Source organism: Schistocerca cancellata, chromosome 4, assembly GCF_023864275.1.
Source record: "Schistocerca cancellata isolate TAMUIC-IGC-003103 chromosome 4, iqSchCanc2.1, whole genome shotgun sequence".
NCBI classification, from domain to species: domain Eukaryota; kingdom Metazoa; phylum Arthropoda; class Insecta; order Orthoptera; family Acrididae; genus Schistocerca; species Schistocerca cancellata.
This window is the reverse complement of record NC_064629.1, coordinates 140,380,970-140,398,562: the sequence shown is the minus strand read 5'-3', so window position 1 is coordinate 140,398,562 and position 17,593 is coordinate 140,380,970. Positions and strand designations below refer to the sequence as shown.

The 17,593-nt window shown below is 46.7% G+C and overlaps 1 protein-coding gene across 1 annotated transcript in view; it reads right to left on the bottom strand.

The window, feature by feature from the left end:
- The window catches only part of LOC126183929 (uncharacterized), a 184,203-nt gene that overhangs the window by 43,655 nt on the left and 122,955 nt on the right, over nt 1-17,593 (bottom strand). Inside the window, exon 5 of the mRNA XM_049926277.1 lies at nt 4,930-5,061. Within this exon, the coding sequence (XP_049782234.1) occupies nt 4,930-5,061 (132 nt within the window). The remainder of the gene's footprint in view (nt 1-4,929; nt 5,062-17,593) is intronic.

Below are 17,593 nucleotides of genomic sequence, written 5' to 3'. Positions count from 1 at the left end.
GGGGGGGTAGGAAGCAAGGGGGGGTAGGAAGCAAGGGGGGGGGTAGGAAGCAAGGGGGGTAGGAAGCAAGGGGGGGTAGGAAGCAAGGGGGGGTAGGAAGCAAGGGGGGGTAGGAAGCAAGGGGGGGGTAGGAAGCAAGGGGGGGGGTAGGAAGCAAGGGGGGGTAGGAAGCAAGGGGGGGTAGGAAGCAAGGGGGGGGTAGGAAGCAAGGGGGGGTAGGAAGCAAGGGGGGGGTAGGAAGCAAGGGGGGGTACGAAGCAAGGGGGGGTACGAAGCAAGGGGGGGTACGAAGCAAGGGGGGGTACGAAGCAAGGGGGGGTACGAAGCAAGGGGGGGTACGAAGCAAGGGGGGGTAGGAAGCAAGGGGGGGTAGGAAGCAAGGGGGGGTAGGAAGCAAGGGGGGTAGGAAGCAAGGGGGGGTAGGAAGCAAGGGGGGGTAGGAAGCAAGGGGGGTAGGAAGCAAGGGGGGCAGGAAGGAAGCAAGGGGGGCAGGAAGGAAGCAAGGGGGGCAGGAAGGAAGCAAGGGGGGCAGGAAGGAAGCAAGGGGGGCAGGAAGGAAGCAAGGGGGGCAGGAAGGAAGCAAGGGGGGCAGGAAGGAAGCAAGGGGGGCAGGAAGGAAGCAAGGGGGGCAGGAAGGAAGGAAGGGGGGCAGGAAGGAAGGAAGGGGGGTAGGAAGGAAGGAAGGGGGGTAGGAAGGAAGGAAGGGGGGTAGGAAGGAAGGAAGGGGGGTAGGAAGGAAGGAAGGGGGGTAGGAAGGAAGGAAGGGGGGTAGGAAGGAAGGAAGGGGGGTAGGAAGGAAGGAAGGGGGGTAGGAAGGAAGGAAGGGGGGTAGGAAAGAAGGAAGCAAGGGGGGTAGGAAGGAAGGAAGGAAGGAAGGAAGCAAGGGGGGTAGGAAGGAAGGAAGGAAGCAAGGGGGGTAGGAAGGAAGGAAGGAAGGAAGCAAGGGGGGTAGGAAGGAAGGAAGGAAGGAAGGAAGCAAGGGGGGTAGGAAGGAAGGAAGGGGGGTAGGAAGGAAGGAAGGGGGGTAGGAAGGGGGGTAGGAAGGAAGGAAGGAAGGGGGGTAGGAAGGAAGGAAGGGGGGTAGGAAGGAAGCAAGCAAGGAAGGAAGGAAGGGGGGGAGAAGAAGGAAGGAAGGGGGGGAGAAGAAGGAAGGAAGGGGGGAGAAGAAGGAAGGAAGGGGGGAGAAGAAGGAAGGAAGGGGGGAGAAGAAGGAAGGAAGGGGGGAGAAGAAGGAAGGAAGGGGGGGAGAAGAAGGAAGGAAGGGGGGGAGAAGAAGGAAGGAAGGGGGGGAGAAGAAGGAAGGAAGGGGGGAGAAGAAGGAAGGAAGGGGGGAGAAGAAGGAAGAAAGGGGGGAGAAGAAGGAAGGAAGGGGGAGAAGAAGGAAGGAAGGGGGGCAGAAGAAGGAAGGAAGGGGGGCAGAAGAAGGAAGGAAGGGGGGGAGAAGAAGGAAGGAAGGGGGGAGAAGAAGGAAGGAAGGGGGGGAGAAGAAGGAAGGAAGGGGGGAGAAGAAGGAAGGAAGGGGGAGAAGAAGGAAGGAAGGGGGAGAAGAAGGAAGGAAGGGGGAGAAGAAGGAAGGAAGGGGGAGAAGAAGGAAGGAAGGGGGGAGAAGAAGGAAGGAAGGGGGGAGAAGAAGGAAGGAAGGGGGGGAGAAGAAGGAAGGAAGGGGGGAGAAGAAGGAAGGAAGGGCGGAGAAGAAGGAAGGAAGGGCGGAGAAGAAGGAAGGAAGGGCGGAGAGGAAGGAAGGAAGGGGGGGAGAGGAAGGAAGGAAGGGGGGGAGAGGAAGGAAGGAAGGGGGGGAGAGGAAGGAAGGAAGGAAGGAAGGAAGGGGGGGAGAGGAAGGAAGGAAGGAAGGAAGGAAGGGGGGGAGAGGAACGAAGGAAGGATGGAAGGGGGGGAGAGGAAGGAAGGAAGGAAGGGGGGAGAAGAAGGAAGGAAGGAAGGAAGGAAGGAAGGGGGGAGAAGAAGGAAGGAAGGAAGGGGGGAGAAGAAGGAAGGAAGGGGGGGGAGAAGAAGGAAGGAAGGAAGGAAGGAAGGGGGGAGAAGAAGGAAGGAAGGAAGGGGGGAGAAGAAGGAAGGAAGGGGGGGAGAAGAAGGATGAAGGGGGGAGAGGAAGGAAGGAAGGATGGGGGGGAGAAGAAGGAAGGAAGGAAGGGGGGGGAGAAGGAAGGAAGGAAGGAAGGGGGGAGAGGAAGGAAGGAAGGAAGGGGGGGGAGAAGGAAGGAAGGAAGGAAGGGGGGAGAGGAAGGAAGGAAGGAAGGGGGGAGAGGAAGGAAGGAAGGGGGGAGAAGAAGGAAGGAAGGGGGGAGAAGAAGGAAGGAAGGGGGGAGAAGAAGGAAGGAAGGGGGGGAGAAGAAGGAAGGAAGGGGGGGGAGAAGAAGGAAGGAAGGGGGGGGAGAAGAAGGAAGGAAGGGGGGAGAAGAAGGAAGGAAGGGGGGGAGAAGAAGGAAGGAAGGGGGGGAGAAGAAGGAAGGAAGGGGGGGAGAAGAAGGAAGGAAGGGGGGGAGAAGAAGGAAGGAAGGGGGGGAGAAGAAGGAAGGAAGGGGGAGAGAAGAAGGAAGGAAGGGGGGGAGAAGAATCCACACTGTAGATACTAGGGAGAATATTCTTCCCAAAATGGCTTACACTATAAACAGGAAATTTTGATGTGGAGGTCAAACCTCAAACAGGGAACTAAACATAAAAAAGGATGAAAGAACGGACAAAAGAAACAAAATTACAACCAATATAGGAAACCAGGAAGGATAGATGGAAATCTGTGGCACCTCTGGTGAAAAAGCACAATGCCAGTGGATGCACTTGTGTTTTGGAGTACACCATTCAGTGCACATTGTTGAACAAGAGGCACCACAGCAAATGCCCCTGTGTGTTCACATGTGGGCCCAACAACACCATCGGTCATAATTTTCGTGGGCTCAGGATCATCAAGATTGGACAGTGCATCACTGGAAAAATTTCAGTTCATTGGATGAATCACGTTTTTGGTGCACCAGGATGATGATCATCTCCACAGATGCCATCATCCAGGCAAATGGCTGCTCAAAACGTGCAGGTGAGAGCAGTATTACCCTATGATAGACATTTTCCTGTGCTTGCATGGGACCTGTGGTAGTAACTGAAGACACGACGTCAGCTGCAGACCATCTGCACACACCCGTTCATGCTTTATGTCTTCCCTGACGGTGGTATCATCTTTCAGCAGTACAACTGTCTATATCTGAAAGCCAGAATGATGCTAGAGTGGTTCAAGGAGCATGATAGTGAAATCACATTTCCATAAAGCACAATCATGGTGTACACAAATTAGCGGCCAGCTATTTATGAGAATTTACATGACTTTGCAGCTTGATATGCTTCATGCGCCAAGTATCCACCCTGCGACTACCCACTCTGACCTGGGGTTCTCCCCATGGGCGACAAACCAACCACAGCAAGGGCCGTATGGCATGGTGGTGCCACATAGCACCACAAATCTACCAACGAACTGTAGAAATTACCATAATTTGGGCAGATATGTACCCGTCATAACTTGTTGCTAGTACACCTTGCAGAAGTAGTAAGTGGTTGCTCCTGCCTGTTAATATGTAACTTGACTCATTACATGTCCTGAAGTCTCTTTGATCAAAGGATTTACAGGGTGAGTGAGAAGTTTCTCCCTAGTTTCATGATTGTTTATATGTATTAATGAACATTGTTGTATTTCATAACATGATACCTAGGAATACCTTGACCATCCATAGCACCTTTTTATGATGAATGATGAAGTGCAGGAAGTTGACTTTACAGGCATGCACCCAGGTTGCTTTGTGGTTTGAACTGTGGCATTCTGTAACCCTTATTCAGTGATGGTGGTAGGTTGTTCACAGCCCTCATGCCAGACTTGATACTAAAGCCATTAAGAATTTTCCCACCTAGCTAATGGCAACTGGGTCAATTGCAGATAAACCACAAGGTAGTGTGATCTCTAGAAAATGTAGCAGCAATGAACAGCATCTTCACACACAGTCCCAGAAATCAACAAACCAGGCAGCTTTTGAGAGTGGACTCAGCAGGTGCACAGTGCATATTATGTTAAAGAAGGACCTGATCTGGAAACACTGGAGATCCCATTATGTTCAGGGGTTATCATTGTAGGATTGTGACAAGTGGATGGAGTACGAGGAAATTACACTGTCATGGATTAATGATTGGGAGGATTTGTACAAGAACATTTTTGGAGTGAAGAGGTGGTATATCACATTGGGGAATTCATAAATTGACACAATGATCATCATTATGCAGAAACAAATCCAGAAATGCCAAGTGAAAGCTCACAAAGTCAACCAAAATTGGCAGTCTGTTGAAGTAGAGCACTACCTCATTTTGCCTGCATCATTCATAACTGGCTGGATGAACACTTTCCAGGACGTTGGCTGGGATGGCACTCTGGATGAATTAAAGGAGAAGATCCAAGATGTCCTGAGAAATATACCTGTGACTTCCCAGCTTAATGTCATTTGGTCAAAGCCACAGGAACATATGTAGGATTGTTGTGTTTTACACAAATTCTCATGGTGCTGAGAACTGACAACTTGTTATGCATGTAAATAGTCATTAGAAAGATTATGGGCATTTAAAACTAGGAGCGACTTCTCATCCACGAGTGACTTCTCCTCAATGAATGAATGAATGAATGAATAAATGAATGAATGAATGAATGAATGAATGAATGAATAAGTTGATATTACCATTTATTATTTGTGACTTAAGAGAGAAATATATTTAAGCATCAACCAATATGAATAGCTAATGTGATCAATATAATAAAATAGATCTCAAGTATTGAACTATTTAGCTTCACTGCATGTATGTCGTCTTGGTGTCAGGAATGCATGTTTATGGCACATCTTATTAAAATTTGACAAACAATGTTGAAATCAAAACAAAACTTACCAATGTCATGTCCATCAGGACTCCACAAAAGGTATGGACTATGACAGTGAGTACCTTCCATGTCAAGTTTGTCGACAACCTTAGTAAGACTAGCAAGTACCAATATTTCAGTCTTCCAGACATCATCTGCATCTGGAAAGCAGAAATGCACATAAGACAACTGTGTATTATGTTTCACAAAAATTGAATTAAGAATGTGAACAGTATTATATGAAATTATGTTACTACACATGACTTCTTTTTACTTTATTTAATATGCCATCAAAATGAAAATTAGTGAGACAACGGTAACCTGGTTGTCAATCCTAGTCTGTCATCAGTAGCCAATTTAACCAACTATATTATCAAAGTATGCCTACAGTACTGAGAAACCTTCAATGTCATGTTTTCATCAAGTAACTCCCATGCACTATTAACAAAAGTTCTCCCATTGGGTATGTGGGAATAGCAGCACATGGGTAACATGTCTGGTAGAAGGTCTGTGGAATACCAAATACCAGAATCCCAATTTTGCAAAAATTTTTACTTCCATGATGTATTCATCACACTGAAGCTTCAGCATCTCTGAATGGTTTTCACTTTTATCATTGCAGTGCATTTTATTCAGCTGATCTTTTCATTTTCTTCAGAAGCATAAAAACACATTTTGAGTACTTATTGCTCTTGGGTTGTTTTGGGGGAAGAGACCAAACAGCGAGGTCATCGGTCTCATCGGATTAGGAAAGGAAGTCAGCCGTGCCCTTTCAAAGGAACCATCCCAGCATTTGCCTGGAGTGATTTAGGGAAATCACAGAAAACCTAAATCAGGATGGCCAGACGCGGGATTGAACCGTCGTCCTCCCGAATGCGAGTCCAGTGTGCTACCACTGCGCCACCTCGCTCGGTACTTATTGCTCTCAGAATAGCTAACAGGAGGAATAACATGTAATATTTATTATTCATATAAATATCTAAGCAAATGATTCTGAGATGTTTCAAGAGAAACAGAGCTGTAAATTCCATATACTACAGATGACAGCCACTTAAATACTTGGTTTGAATCCTAGATTCCTATTAACATATTAGCCGACTTAATTAGAAGTCTGTCACTTCCAGTAACAATAGCCTCAATCAATCACTTTTAAACAAGAGAACTGAGAATATATTGAGTTCAACAATAGGACTTACACAATACAGTTAAATTACTGATACTATTTAAGAAAAATTCTAAAAACTTTGATTAAAATATTAGATTCATTACATTACTATCACCGATAGACAACTGTGGGGTGGTTGATCTTTGCTTACCATCTACACTTGTGTATGATCCACAGTCATTAATGATGCTGACAGAAATGTGTACACACATGCCTTATAAGCTATTGTACACTAATACAAAAACATAATTGATGGGGGACGGGGCTGGCGGAAGGAGGTGCGGGGGATGGGGCCAGTGGGAGGATTGGTCAGTTGGTTGGTTGGTTCGGGTTGAAGAGACCAAACAGTAAGGTCAACAGTCTCTTGTTTCAAATGTGGTCCATTCCGATAGTGTGACATCTCAGGAAAGTAAGTATGATAAAAGTGAAAAGGCTAAAAAATGTAAAAGGGCAGTCATGTTGTCAATGGTAAAAACAAAATGAGGTAAGTCAGCAAGAGAGCGGACCCAACGCTATGCTAGAGGCAGGAAATATCCCACCTCTGAAGCAGCAGAGGCATGACCACCTGCAACTCAAAAGGTGCAACCGCTAGAATGTACAAGTGCGTATGGGAAAAGGAGACTAACCAATCCTAAAAAAATGATAAAAACCGAGTAAAAGGGGAAGAAAAGAGGATCTCTGCCACGAAGGGGAGTCAGGAATCTCCAAACACGGCTTACAGTGTGAGATACACCAACACTCACCGCCCTGCCCCAACACCAGAGAGAGATTATAAACCTTAAAACTGAGAATAAAAACCACTTTCCTGGAGGAAACCGAGAACCAGGTCAACATCCGGGGTATCATCAGCCAATATCAAAGATAAAGTGCGGGGGAGTCTGTACTTAGCATGCAGAGCCAAAAGAAGGGGACATTCAACCAAAATGTGGGCTACTGACTGGAAGGCTCCACAACCACAAAGTGGGGGCGGCTCATCACGCAAAAGAAAACCATGGGTCAGCCTGGTATGGCCAATGCGGAGACGACACAGTGTGGTCGAGTCCTTTCAGGAGAGGCAAAAGGAAGAACACCACGGGCCTGGTTTCACCTTAATCACACGAAGTTTATTAGACAGGGAAGTAGGCTCCCAAGAGTTGGCCAATGATTGTGCAAAGTGGGATTTAATGTGAAGCCGTAAATCCACTGCAGGAGGGGGTTACAGAAAATGGGGGGTAAGTGACTGCTCCCCCAGCCAAACGATCAGCGAGCTCATTACCCGGGATACCCACATGGACAGGGTCCCAAAGGAAGTCAACAGAACAAGCAGCACGGTGAATATCATGTATGGCAGAGACCATGGGATGGCATGAAAAACACCGGTCAATAGCCAGAAGGCCACTCATTGAGTCCATACATCACAAAACGCGGTTGTGTTGGGACTGTTTAGTAAAGGTAAGGGCCTGAGAAATTGCCATAAATTCCACAGTAATCACCCCACATGTAGGTGGCAGCAGATGATTTTCCGTTCCAACAGAGGACATGAAGGCATATCCCACATGATCAGCAGATTTAGAGAATCAGTGTAAAAAACAACAGCATCCTGAAACTCCCATAAAATGCAGCAGAAAAAGGAATGGAACGCCATCGGAGGGATGGAATCTTTCCGACCTCGGCGGAGATCAATCCGAATTCGAGGCCGAGGAACTAACCAAGGGGGGTGGGGGTGGAGGGGAGGGAGCTTGTAAGACAGGACAAAGAAGGACGCTGAAAATCATGGCAAAGAGACGCAAGGTGGAGTCCAACCAGTAAACCCGCCCGAGGGCGGGAATCAGGTGTGCGACATCCATGGTCTTTGAACAGGATAGAATAGGAAGGACAAGTGGGAGAGGAACGGACAGTGAGTGCATAAGACACCAGAAGCTGGGACTGCTGAACAGAAGGGGGGGGGATCCCAGCTTCAACCAGGAGACTATCAACAGGGCTAGTAGGGAAGGCACCGGTGGCCAAACAAATACCACGATAGTGGACTGGATCCAGCACGTGCAGTGTGGAAGGAGCAGCTGAACCATTGGAACCATTGACAACCATAGTCCAAGTGAGACAGAACTAAAGCACGATAAAGACGGAGAAGGAGGGAGCGGTCCGCACCCCAAGAGGAGTGGGCAAGGAAGCGAAGGACATAGTGTTTACGGAGACATCCTACCTTCAGATGTCTGATATGGGGCAGCCAAGTGAGCTTGTTGTCAAAAAGAAGACCCAGGAAACGAAACTGTGGGACCACAGGCAATCGGTGGGCATCGAGATAGAGCTCTGTATCAGGGTGGATCGTAGTATGGCGACTGAAGTGGGCCACCCACAATTTTAAAGGAGAGAATTGAAACCCGTGTGAGAGGCACGCTGTATAGCTCCCTGGAGCTGCCACTCTGCAGAGGCCATCGAAGAGGAACTAACCCAAATGCAGAAATCATCCACAACAGGGCAGGGGCGACCAAAGGACCAACAGAGGCCACAAAAGTCCATCGATAGCAATAAGGAAAAGAAGTACACTCAAGACAGAACCCTGTGCGATGCCCATCTCCTGGGTCCATGGAGAACTAAAAACAGTACCAACCCAAACCCTGAATGACCGATGGAACAGGAACTGGTGGATAAAAATCAGGAGTGGGCCCCGAAGACCCCACTGATGAAGTGTAAGTAAGATGTATTGGCGCCAGGCTGCGTCATAGGCCTTGCGAAGGTCAAAAAATACTGCAAGCAAATGGCAGCGCTGGGAAAAAGCCTGCTGAACTGCGGATTCCAAGCGAAGTAAATGATCGATTGGAGACCTCCCTCTCAGAAGCTACACTGGTAAGGGGACAATATATCCCGAGATTCGAGGACCCAATTGAGCCGACGGGCTACGATCTGTTCAAGTAACTTGCAAACAACATTGGTCAGACTAATTGGCCGATAGCTGTCAACAGATAGGGGGTTCTTACCAGGCTTAAGGACAGGAACCACGATGCTATCCCTCCAATGAGAAGGGAAGTCACCCTGGAGCCAGATACAGTTAAACACCTAGAGAAGATGTTGCCGTTGTTGAGCACTGAGATGTTGAAGCAGTTGGTTATGAATGGAGTCAGGGCCAGGGGCTGATAAGAAGAAAGTGCAGAAAGAAATTCCCATTCAGTAAAAGGTTCGATTTAAAATTCTGACTGAAAAGGGGTAATACATAAGGTGGAAGCTTCGGCCCACTGTTTCCGGTAAAGGAAAGCAGCCGGATAGGAGGCTGATGCTGATGCCATTGCAAAATGTGTCGCAAGATATTCCGCAAGAATCAATGGGTCCGTACAAAGGCTATCTGGGAGGTGAAGGCCTGGGAGGGTGGACTACTGATGACAACCTTGGAGAGAGTGAAGTGTAGCCCATACCCGTGACATAGGGACAGTAGAACCGAGGGAAGAAACAAATTGTTCTGGACATATCCGTTTGTTCTGTTTGATTAAATAATGGGCTTTAGCGCGAAGACGTTTCAAGGTAATAAGGCTGGCAATGGATGGGTGCCTCTTAAAGTGTTGCAAAGCTCGACGATGATCACGGATGGCAATGGCAATGGCCGTACTCCATCACAGGACTTGCAGGCGATGAAATGGTCCAGATGAGCATGGTACAGCAAGGCTAGCAGCGTAAACAATCATGTCAGACATGTCACGTATGACGTCATCAATACAACCCGACAAAGAGGGAGGAAACATGACCTGTGCAGTGTATAGACGCCAATCGGCGCATTGGAAAGACCAACGAGGTAACCTGTCCATCGGGGAGCGGGAAGGGAGAGAGAGAATCAATGGGAAATGGTCACTATCACAAAGGTCATCGTGTGGTGACCAGTGTAATGAAGGGAGGAGAGAGGGAGAAGAAAGAGAAAGATCAATGGCAGAAAAGGTACCATGACCGGCACTGAAATGAGTAGGGGGGCCATCAAGAAGGCGCAAGTCGTGGTCTGTAATAAACTGATCTAAGAGAAGACCTCGTCTAGATGGAAATGCACTGCCCCACAAGGGATGATGAGCATTAAAATCGCCGAGAAAGAGGAAGGGAGGAGGAAGTTGCTGAAGAAGGGCAGTTAAGGCAGCAGGTGTAAGAGTCCTGTCAGGAGGAAGATAAAGCTTGCAAACCATGACCTCAGAGTCCAGGTGGACCCTAACAGCAACCGCTTCCAATGTAGTTTGAAGAGGAATCCACGCACTAGCAATGTCTGTACGGACCAATGTATAAACGCCACCAGAAGCACGGAGGGGTCCGACCCGATTTTGACAGAAAACACAGAACCCACAGAGGGTTGGTGTGTGATCATCAGTAAAATGAGATTCCTGTAGAACCACACAAGCTGCAGAGTAAGACGAAATAAGGGAGTCAATTCCAGAAGGTGACAGTAGTATCCATTACAATTCCATTGGATAACCACAGAACAACGATTTAAATGGGGGTTAAACAGGCTAAAGCCAGTCATACCGCCAGGTCACCACCTGTCTCCGACAAGGAGGGGGCAATATACATGAACGACAGGTCAGAATCTGGTTGTGAAGCCGGGGATGGGACCTCTGGTGACACCAGAGGTTCTTTGTCCCGGGACTTACGTTTCTTCTTCTTTTCTGTTTGAGATCGAGGAGGGCTGTGTGGCATAAAGGAGCCAGCTCCAGCAAGATCGGGAACAGAAAGAGATCGGGCGACCTGGTGGCCGACAGACCGCAATTCTCGCAGTCTTGGCCTGGAAGGTGCTGGGAAGGGGCATCCTGTGAGGGGCTACCTTGACTGGCAGATGCCGAAGGAGTGGGACACTTCTCCAGCTGGGGAGGGGGAGCAGCACCCAGAGGAGAAGGTGTGGGAGCCACAGGGGAGGGGGGGAGGAGAGGGGTCCGGGACTGGGGTAAGGAAGAGGGAGGAAGCGGTGAAGATGTAACTAAAGCATAACTAGACGCCATGGACACAGGGTGAAGACATGTATACTTCTTACGAGCCTCTGTAGGTTAAATGATCAAGGGACTTATACTCCTGTATCTTCTTTTCCTTCTTATATACTGGGCAATCTGTTGAATGTGGAGAATGATTGCCATGACAATTAACACACACAGGAGGGGGAACACAGGGACTCCCCTCATGGAGCGGACATCCATAGTCACCACAGGGAGGGGCCTGTGAACAGCGGGATGATGTATCCAAAACGCAAGCACTTAAAACACCTCATAGGAGGTGGGATGTACGGCTTCACATCAAATCGATAAACCATAATCTTTACTTTCTCAGGGAGGGTATCCTCTTCAAAGGCAAGGATAAAGGCACCAGTATCAATGCAATTGTCCTTAGGACCTTTATGAACACGCCGAACAAAGTGAACACCCTGCCGTCCGAGATTGTCCCGAAGTTCATCATCAGTTTGAAGGATGAGGTCCCTGTGAAAAATCACACATTGAATGATATTTAGAGACTGGTGGGGGGGTAATGGACACAGGAATTGTGCCAAGATGGGTACAGGCACAAAGGGCCGCAGACTGGGCAGCTGAAGCAGTTTTGATCAGCAACAAACCCGACCGCATCTTGCTCAGGGAGTCCACTTTGCCAAACTTGTCTTCAATGTGTTCCACAAAGAATAAAGGTTTGGTATTGGTGAAAGTATCCCCATCAGTCTTGGTGCAAACCAGATAGCAGGGGAAAGGCTTTGCCCCTAGCCGACGGGCCTGACCCTCTTCCCAGGGGGTAGCCCTGGAAGGGAAGGCCGAAGGGGCAGGAGAAGCAGCACTAGAAGAAATCAGTCCCATGCAGAGAGACGGCCGCAGAAGAACAGCCAGAGTTCTGGACCCGTATGTGTTTCATTTGCATAGTGTCCGCCCTGATACCACCCACTCAGATCAGGGGCTCTCCTCATGGGCGCCACCCAGCCACAGCAAGAGCCGTATGGCACAGTGGCCATTGCCGGGAGTTCCGATGCTCCAGGATGATGAGAAACCACTCCAAGGCCTGCATGAGGAGGTCACAGCTCAGGTATCAGAAGTGTGATCCCTGTGTGTTCAGGGGGCTCAACCGAAAGGGTACATAGCGACCCCACCGCACGGGCTGGCTACCGTGCTGGCTATGCATCCTAGCATCAGAAAACGACGTGAAAGAAAAGGTGGAATGAACTAAGAGGGCACACGTCGGAGACACTAGGTAAGGTGCTCTTCCCCAAATGGCTCACACTATGGAAGAGAAATTTAGTAATGGAGGTCAAACCCCAGAGGGGGACCAGTGAGTGCCAAAAGGAGGTGGTGATTATGCAACAAAGCCAAATTGTAAAACCAACAGAACCAGGAGGATAGTGGGGGCCAACATAAGCAAGAACACCAAGAGAGGGAGAGGAGAGGGTGAGGGGGAAGGAGCAAGGAGAGGAAAGGAGGAGAAGGGGAAGGAAATGCAGCCCTGGAAAGAAGGAAAGCTGCAATAGCTCGGGGCCCCGTGCTCGCCACGCATGTATCCACAAATGAGTTGTGCACCCCCCTGGGGGGGCCGGTGGGAGTAGGCACGGGGGATACGGTTGGTGGGAGGCGGAGTGGGGGATCTGGTGGGAGGAGTGGGAGTGGGGGATCTGGTGGGAGGAGTGGGAGTGGGGGATCTGGTGGGAGGAGTGGGAGTGGGGGGGGGGAGGATGGGACAGGTCTGGGAGGAGGAGGGTGGTCGGGATGGGGAGTTGGAGGAGGGGTGTACAAGGCGGTGGCTTAATGTACTTTGAGAAAAATTGAACACTTCCTTATGAACTGAAAACAGAAGAAATTATGAAGATGCCCTTTTGATTACTGTGCCTCATGGGTACAAAATCTATTTCTGTTCTTGTAGAACCCACTGTCTGATTTGCTGTGTTCAACGATGAACTGTGTCTGGCTGTTTTCGTTTGTTCTTACTGATAGCTCTGTAGTGCTGAAGCTGATAGTAAAACCTTACAGTACTTACATATGAACTAGTATACAATAGTAGCCTCTCAAATAGGGCAAGAAGACATACGTCATAGGGCTGTGGCTTGTTCAGAGACAAGTAAGGAGGACCACATCCCAGCTTTGTGACTGGAAGGAGGTATGCCATGGCAGCAGATGCAATTGTTACCTGCCACTTATGGATATACGTCTTCCCATTGCTGCATAGCTCTGTACCTCACATTGAGGTGTTAGCATTGCATGGGGATGGCACACTGAATTGACTGAGGATTGTCACACACTTCCTTGGCTGCTGTGTCTGCCCTTCTGCATCCTGCAATACCCAGTAAAAGACACCTCTTTTCCCAGGCTTTGTAGTTGGAGAAGGACCTCCTGGACATTCTGGACTACCTTATCTTCTGGGTAAAACATTGTAGAGAATAAAGGGCACTCAGAGAATCAGAGAGGACAAAGAATTTAGCACTATAAGCACATCTCATCTGCTCCACTGCCCACAATATCGCATATAATTCAGGGTAATAGACAGTAAAGTCTTGAAGCAGTCAGGTCTTGAAGGGTGTGATCAGGGAAAACAATAAAGGAACCAATGGTATCACCCTGTTTAAATCCATCTGTAAAGACAGCTGCAGAGTTGTGGTGTTCAGTTAAACTGTCACAAAATACTGTATTTAAAATATATACAGGAGCACAACATCTCCTCTACTGCAATAAATCTAAAATTAATTTGGGCTTCTGCAATAATCGGGATGGTTGGCAGTTGAAACCGTGGATTTGGGGTTGAACTTGCTCTACACTCAGTGACACCATTACACACTGCATGCAGATCCAAAATAGCCATACTGCTCATGGACAATTTGAGAAAACACAACCCAGAGGCAGGCAAGCAACTATTTGGTATGCAGGTGAATTCAGAGCTGCAAGGAATATACATGTCTGATGCACTATGAGGAACTGCCACTGGATTGTGAGTGATGATTCCTCAGCCTCAGCACAGAGACTTGGTAGATGACTGTCCAGTAAGCAAGCGTGGCCAGCCTAAGCCCACTGTTGTGGATAGTGTCAATGATCTTATAATGATATATAATGGATAGTGTCAATGATCAATAAGAAGCCCTTGCTCATCCACACATTCTAAACCCATAGTGTAGCTGTGAATGCACAAAAGGCCTATGAAACTTTACATGCCCTGGTGGCTTCTGAAGACCTTGGCTGTGGCACTTTATGATATGCAGTTCCTTCTGGGTTCTGGCTTTCACGTCTCCCTGGTGTGCTAGCAGTGACAATTTGGAGTTAAAAAATGAGACCCAGAAACCTTACAGAGTCTTTAAAATGTAGAATGGTGTAAGTAAGTCCCCTAGCCTCTGCACTGCAACTGATGAGTCACTGTTGCAATGCTGAAGTAGGAAAATAAAACTGCAAAATTGTCTACAAAGATGGAGCACTGTACAGGACTCCTTATCACAGATGTGATACTGTTTATGGCTATGGCAAAGAGGGTAACACTTAAAACACTGCCCTGAGGGACATCATTCTCCTGCCCAAAATGATCTGACAGCCTGTCACCAATTCGTAACCTACAAAACCACTTATGCAGAAAAGACCGTATGAAGAACAGGTGGTGACCCCAAAAGCCCCATTGATAGAGTTGTCTAGAATACTGTCTTCAAGTAGCATTATACACCTTATTGATGTCAAAGACTATGTCAAGAAAGTAATGTTCACATACAAAAGCCTGTTTAACAGCTGACTCTAGCAAGGTCAGGTTGTCGACAGTGGACCGAAATCTGACGACACATACTGACGACTTAGTTGCCTGGTCTCTAACAACCAGACCAAGAGACAGTTAACCATTTGCTCCAGGGTCTTTCCCCCACAGCTCATTAAGGTGACACTCTGATAACTACTGGGACATTTGTGGCCCTTTCCTGGTTTGTGGAGAGGTATCCAAATTGCCTCTCTCCATGAGTTGGGAAAGCAGCCTGTCTGCTGAATCAAGACATGCAAGGAGGGTTTCCCATGTTGCTGTTGGCAAATGTTGAATTGGAACATGAGAAATTTCATAAAGGTTGCATATTAAGGAGGAAGAGGCTGCATAAATTTAAAGAAGAGTTTCTTGAGAGCTTCAAAGAGAGCATTAGGCAACATATATATACTGAGCAATAGAAACTGCAACAATAACATAGCAGGAATGGCTAAAATATAAATGCAAAGCAGTAGAAGCATGTCAACTATGGGAAATATAGATGCTACCTATAGGAAAATTAGAGTGACCTTTCAAGAAAAGAAGCTTCTTTATAAATACTTGATGCTCAAGTGACAAATGGTGAACAAAGAAGGGAAGGCTAAAAGGCAGAAGGAATATATAGAAGAGTTATTCAAGGTAAATGAACTTTTGGACGATATTATAGAAAGGGCAGAAAAAAGTAAATGTAGATGAGATGTGTATTATGAGCAGAATTTGACAGGACACTGTATGATATCACTTGAAACAAGGCGCCTGGAAGTAGATGGCATTCACAATTATCGAGATCCTTGGGAGAGCCACCAGTAACAAATCTATTCCATCTGGAGAGTTGTCCATGTAACAACTCACAACTGAAAAATACTGACAAGTTACTTACAGATTGGGGGGGGGGGGGGGGGGGGGAGAGAAACTGGTGGAGGCCAACCTCAGGGAATATAAGTTTTGGGTTCTGAAGAGAAATAGGAACATGAAGAAATACTGGTCTTATTCACTTATTTCAGAAGATAGGCTGAAGAAAGGCAAACCTAAACTCACAGCATTTGTAAATGCTTTTGGTAGTGTTTCCTGGAACACATGCTTCAAAATTGTGAAGGTAGCAGCAGAAAAATATAGCCTGTAAACCATGACTGTTTATGGTGTACTACAGTGCTGTAGAGGAAGTTGAGGTGAACAGTATGACACAGGACACTTGGGGTCTACCAAGTCAGGGAATTACTGCAAACTGGCCTACAAAAACCACCTAAGCTACAGATCCTGTAAGTCCTGTGAGATTTTCACACAAACTATTAACATGGGGAAAAATAAATAGAACCTTTTTTGTAGGAAATTTGACATAGATTAATTTTATACTGGTATACATTTTCACTAGAGGCCACAGTTTTTTGAATCATTCAAGAGAGAAGTACAAATGTGACCTTCAAACTCACACCCACCTCCACTTTCAGTCCTCACCAGTCAGGAACGTAGTACATTGTTCATGGCAATCCCTCCTACTACTGCACAAAGGTTTGTGACTACATAAATTATTGCCTATATTCAACCCTTTCTCTTCATTGACTGAGCTCTTATGCAAATGGCTCAGTCATGCATTTATAGATTGTAAAAAAATTGACATTGGTGTAAATTTTTCTTTACAATTGTGTGTGTTTCAAAAGCATAAAATTAACAGTTACATCATTTTGTCTTGTCTTTTCACTATGAAACTACTGTGCTTGTAGGCATTAAGTTTAAATAAAATTATAAATGTAACTTGTAGCTTAGGTAGTTTTTGTAGGTCAATATTAGGTACTTTCCCAGATTGATAAACCATGACTGTTTGGTATCACATTGATTGACTCTACTTCCTCTACACCACTATGGTACACTGTGAACAGTTATTTACACCCTGTATATGGAGCAGAAGTTATGTGCAATTTGTATAGAAAACAGAGAGTTATTATAAGTGTCAAAGGACATGACAAGTAAGTAGTAGTTAAGTAGGGAGTAAAACAAGGTTATAGACTGTCCCCAATGTTACTCAGTCTGCACAATGGGCAAGCAGTGAAGTAATGCAAAATGAGATTTGAAAAGGGAATTAAGATTCTGGAAGAAGAAACAAAACAGAGATTTGCCAATGACACTGTAATTCTGTTAGAGATAACAAACGACTATGAGGAGCAGTTTTAATGAATGTGTAGTGTCTCAAAAAGAGGTCGTAAAATGAATATTTGGAGAAGTAAAACAAGGCTAATGGAATGTACTTTAATTAAACCAGTGGATGCTAAGCCAGTTGGATTAGGAAATGAGAAATCAGACGTACCATAGATGATTTTTTTTATTTGGGTAGCAAAATAACTGGGAATGGTAGGTTGGTTTAAAAGAGGGAGGGGGAAGGAGAGGGGGGGGGGTGGTAAAATGATTACACAAGGGAAAGAAGAATAGAAAGGAGATGCACAGCACAATAACAGGAGAAAGAAAGAACCAGAAGAAAGACAGGAGGACAACCAACACTACAATGGACAAAACAGGAAAAGAAAATCACAGAGAGAAGCAAATAAACAGGTATAAGGGATAAAAACAAGTGAGCATATGACTGTGGCTGGCCAAACACAAGAATAAAAGGAAAAGCCAGCCACTCTGCAATACATTAAAACATCCAGCCTAAAAGCATTAGAGTGGAGAACACGAAGGGACAAAGGACATGTGCTAAAAATTATATAGAATGATAAAACTCACCACCATGTATAAAACATAAAACTAAATTAGTTGATGATGCATTGTCAGCTAAAATTAGTGGCAAGAAGTCCAGTAACTTAAGAATCCATCTCAGGGCAGCCAAAGGAGGACAGCTCACCAACATATGGGTCACTGTCAGCCAGGAA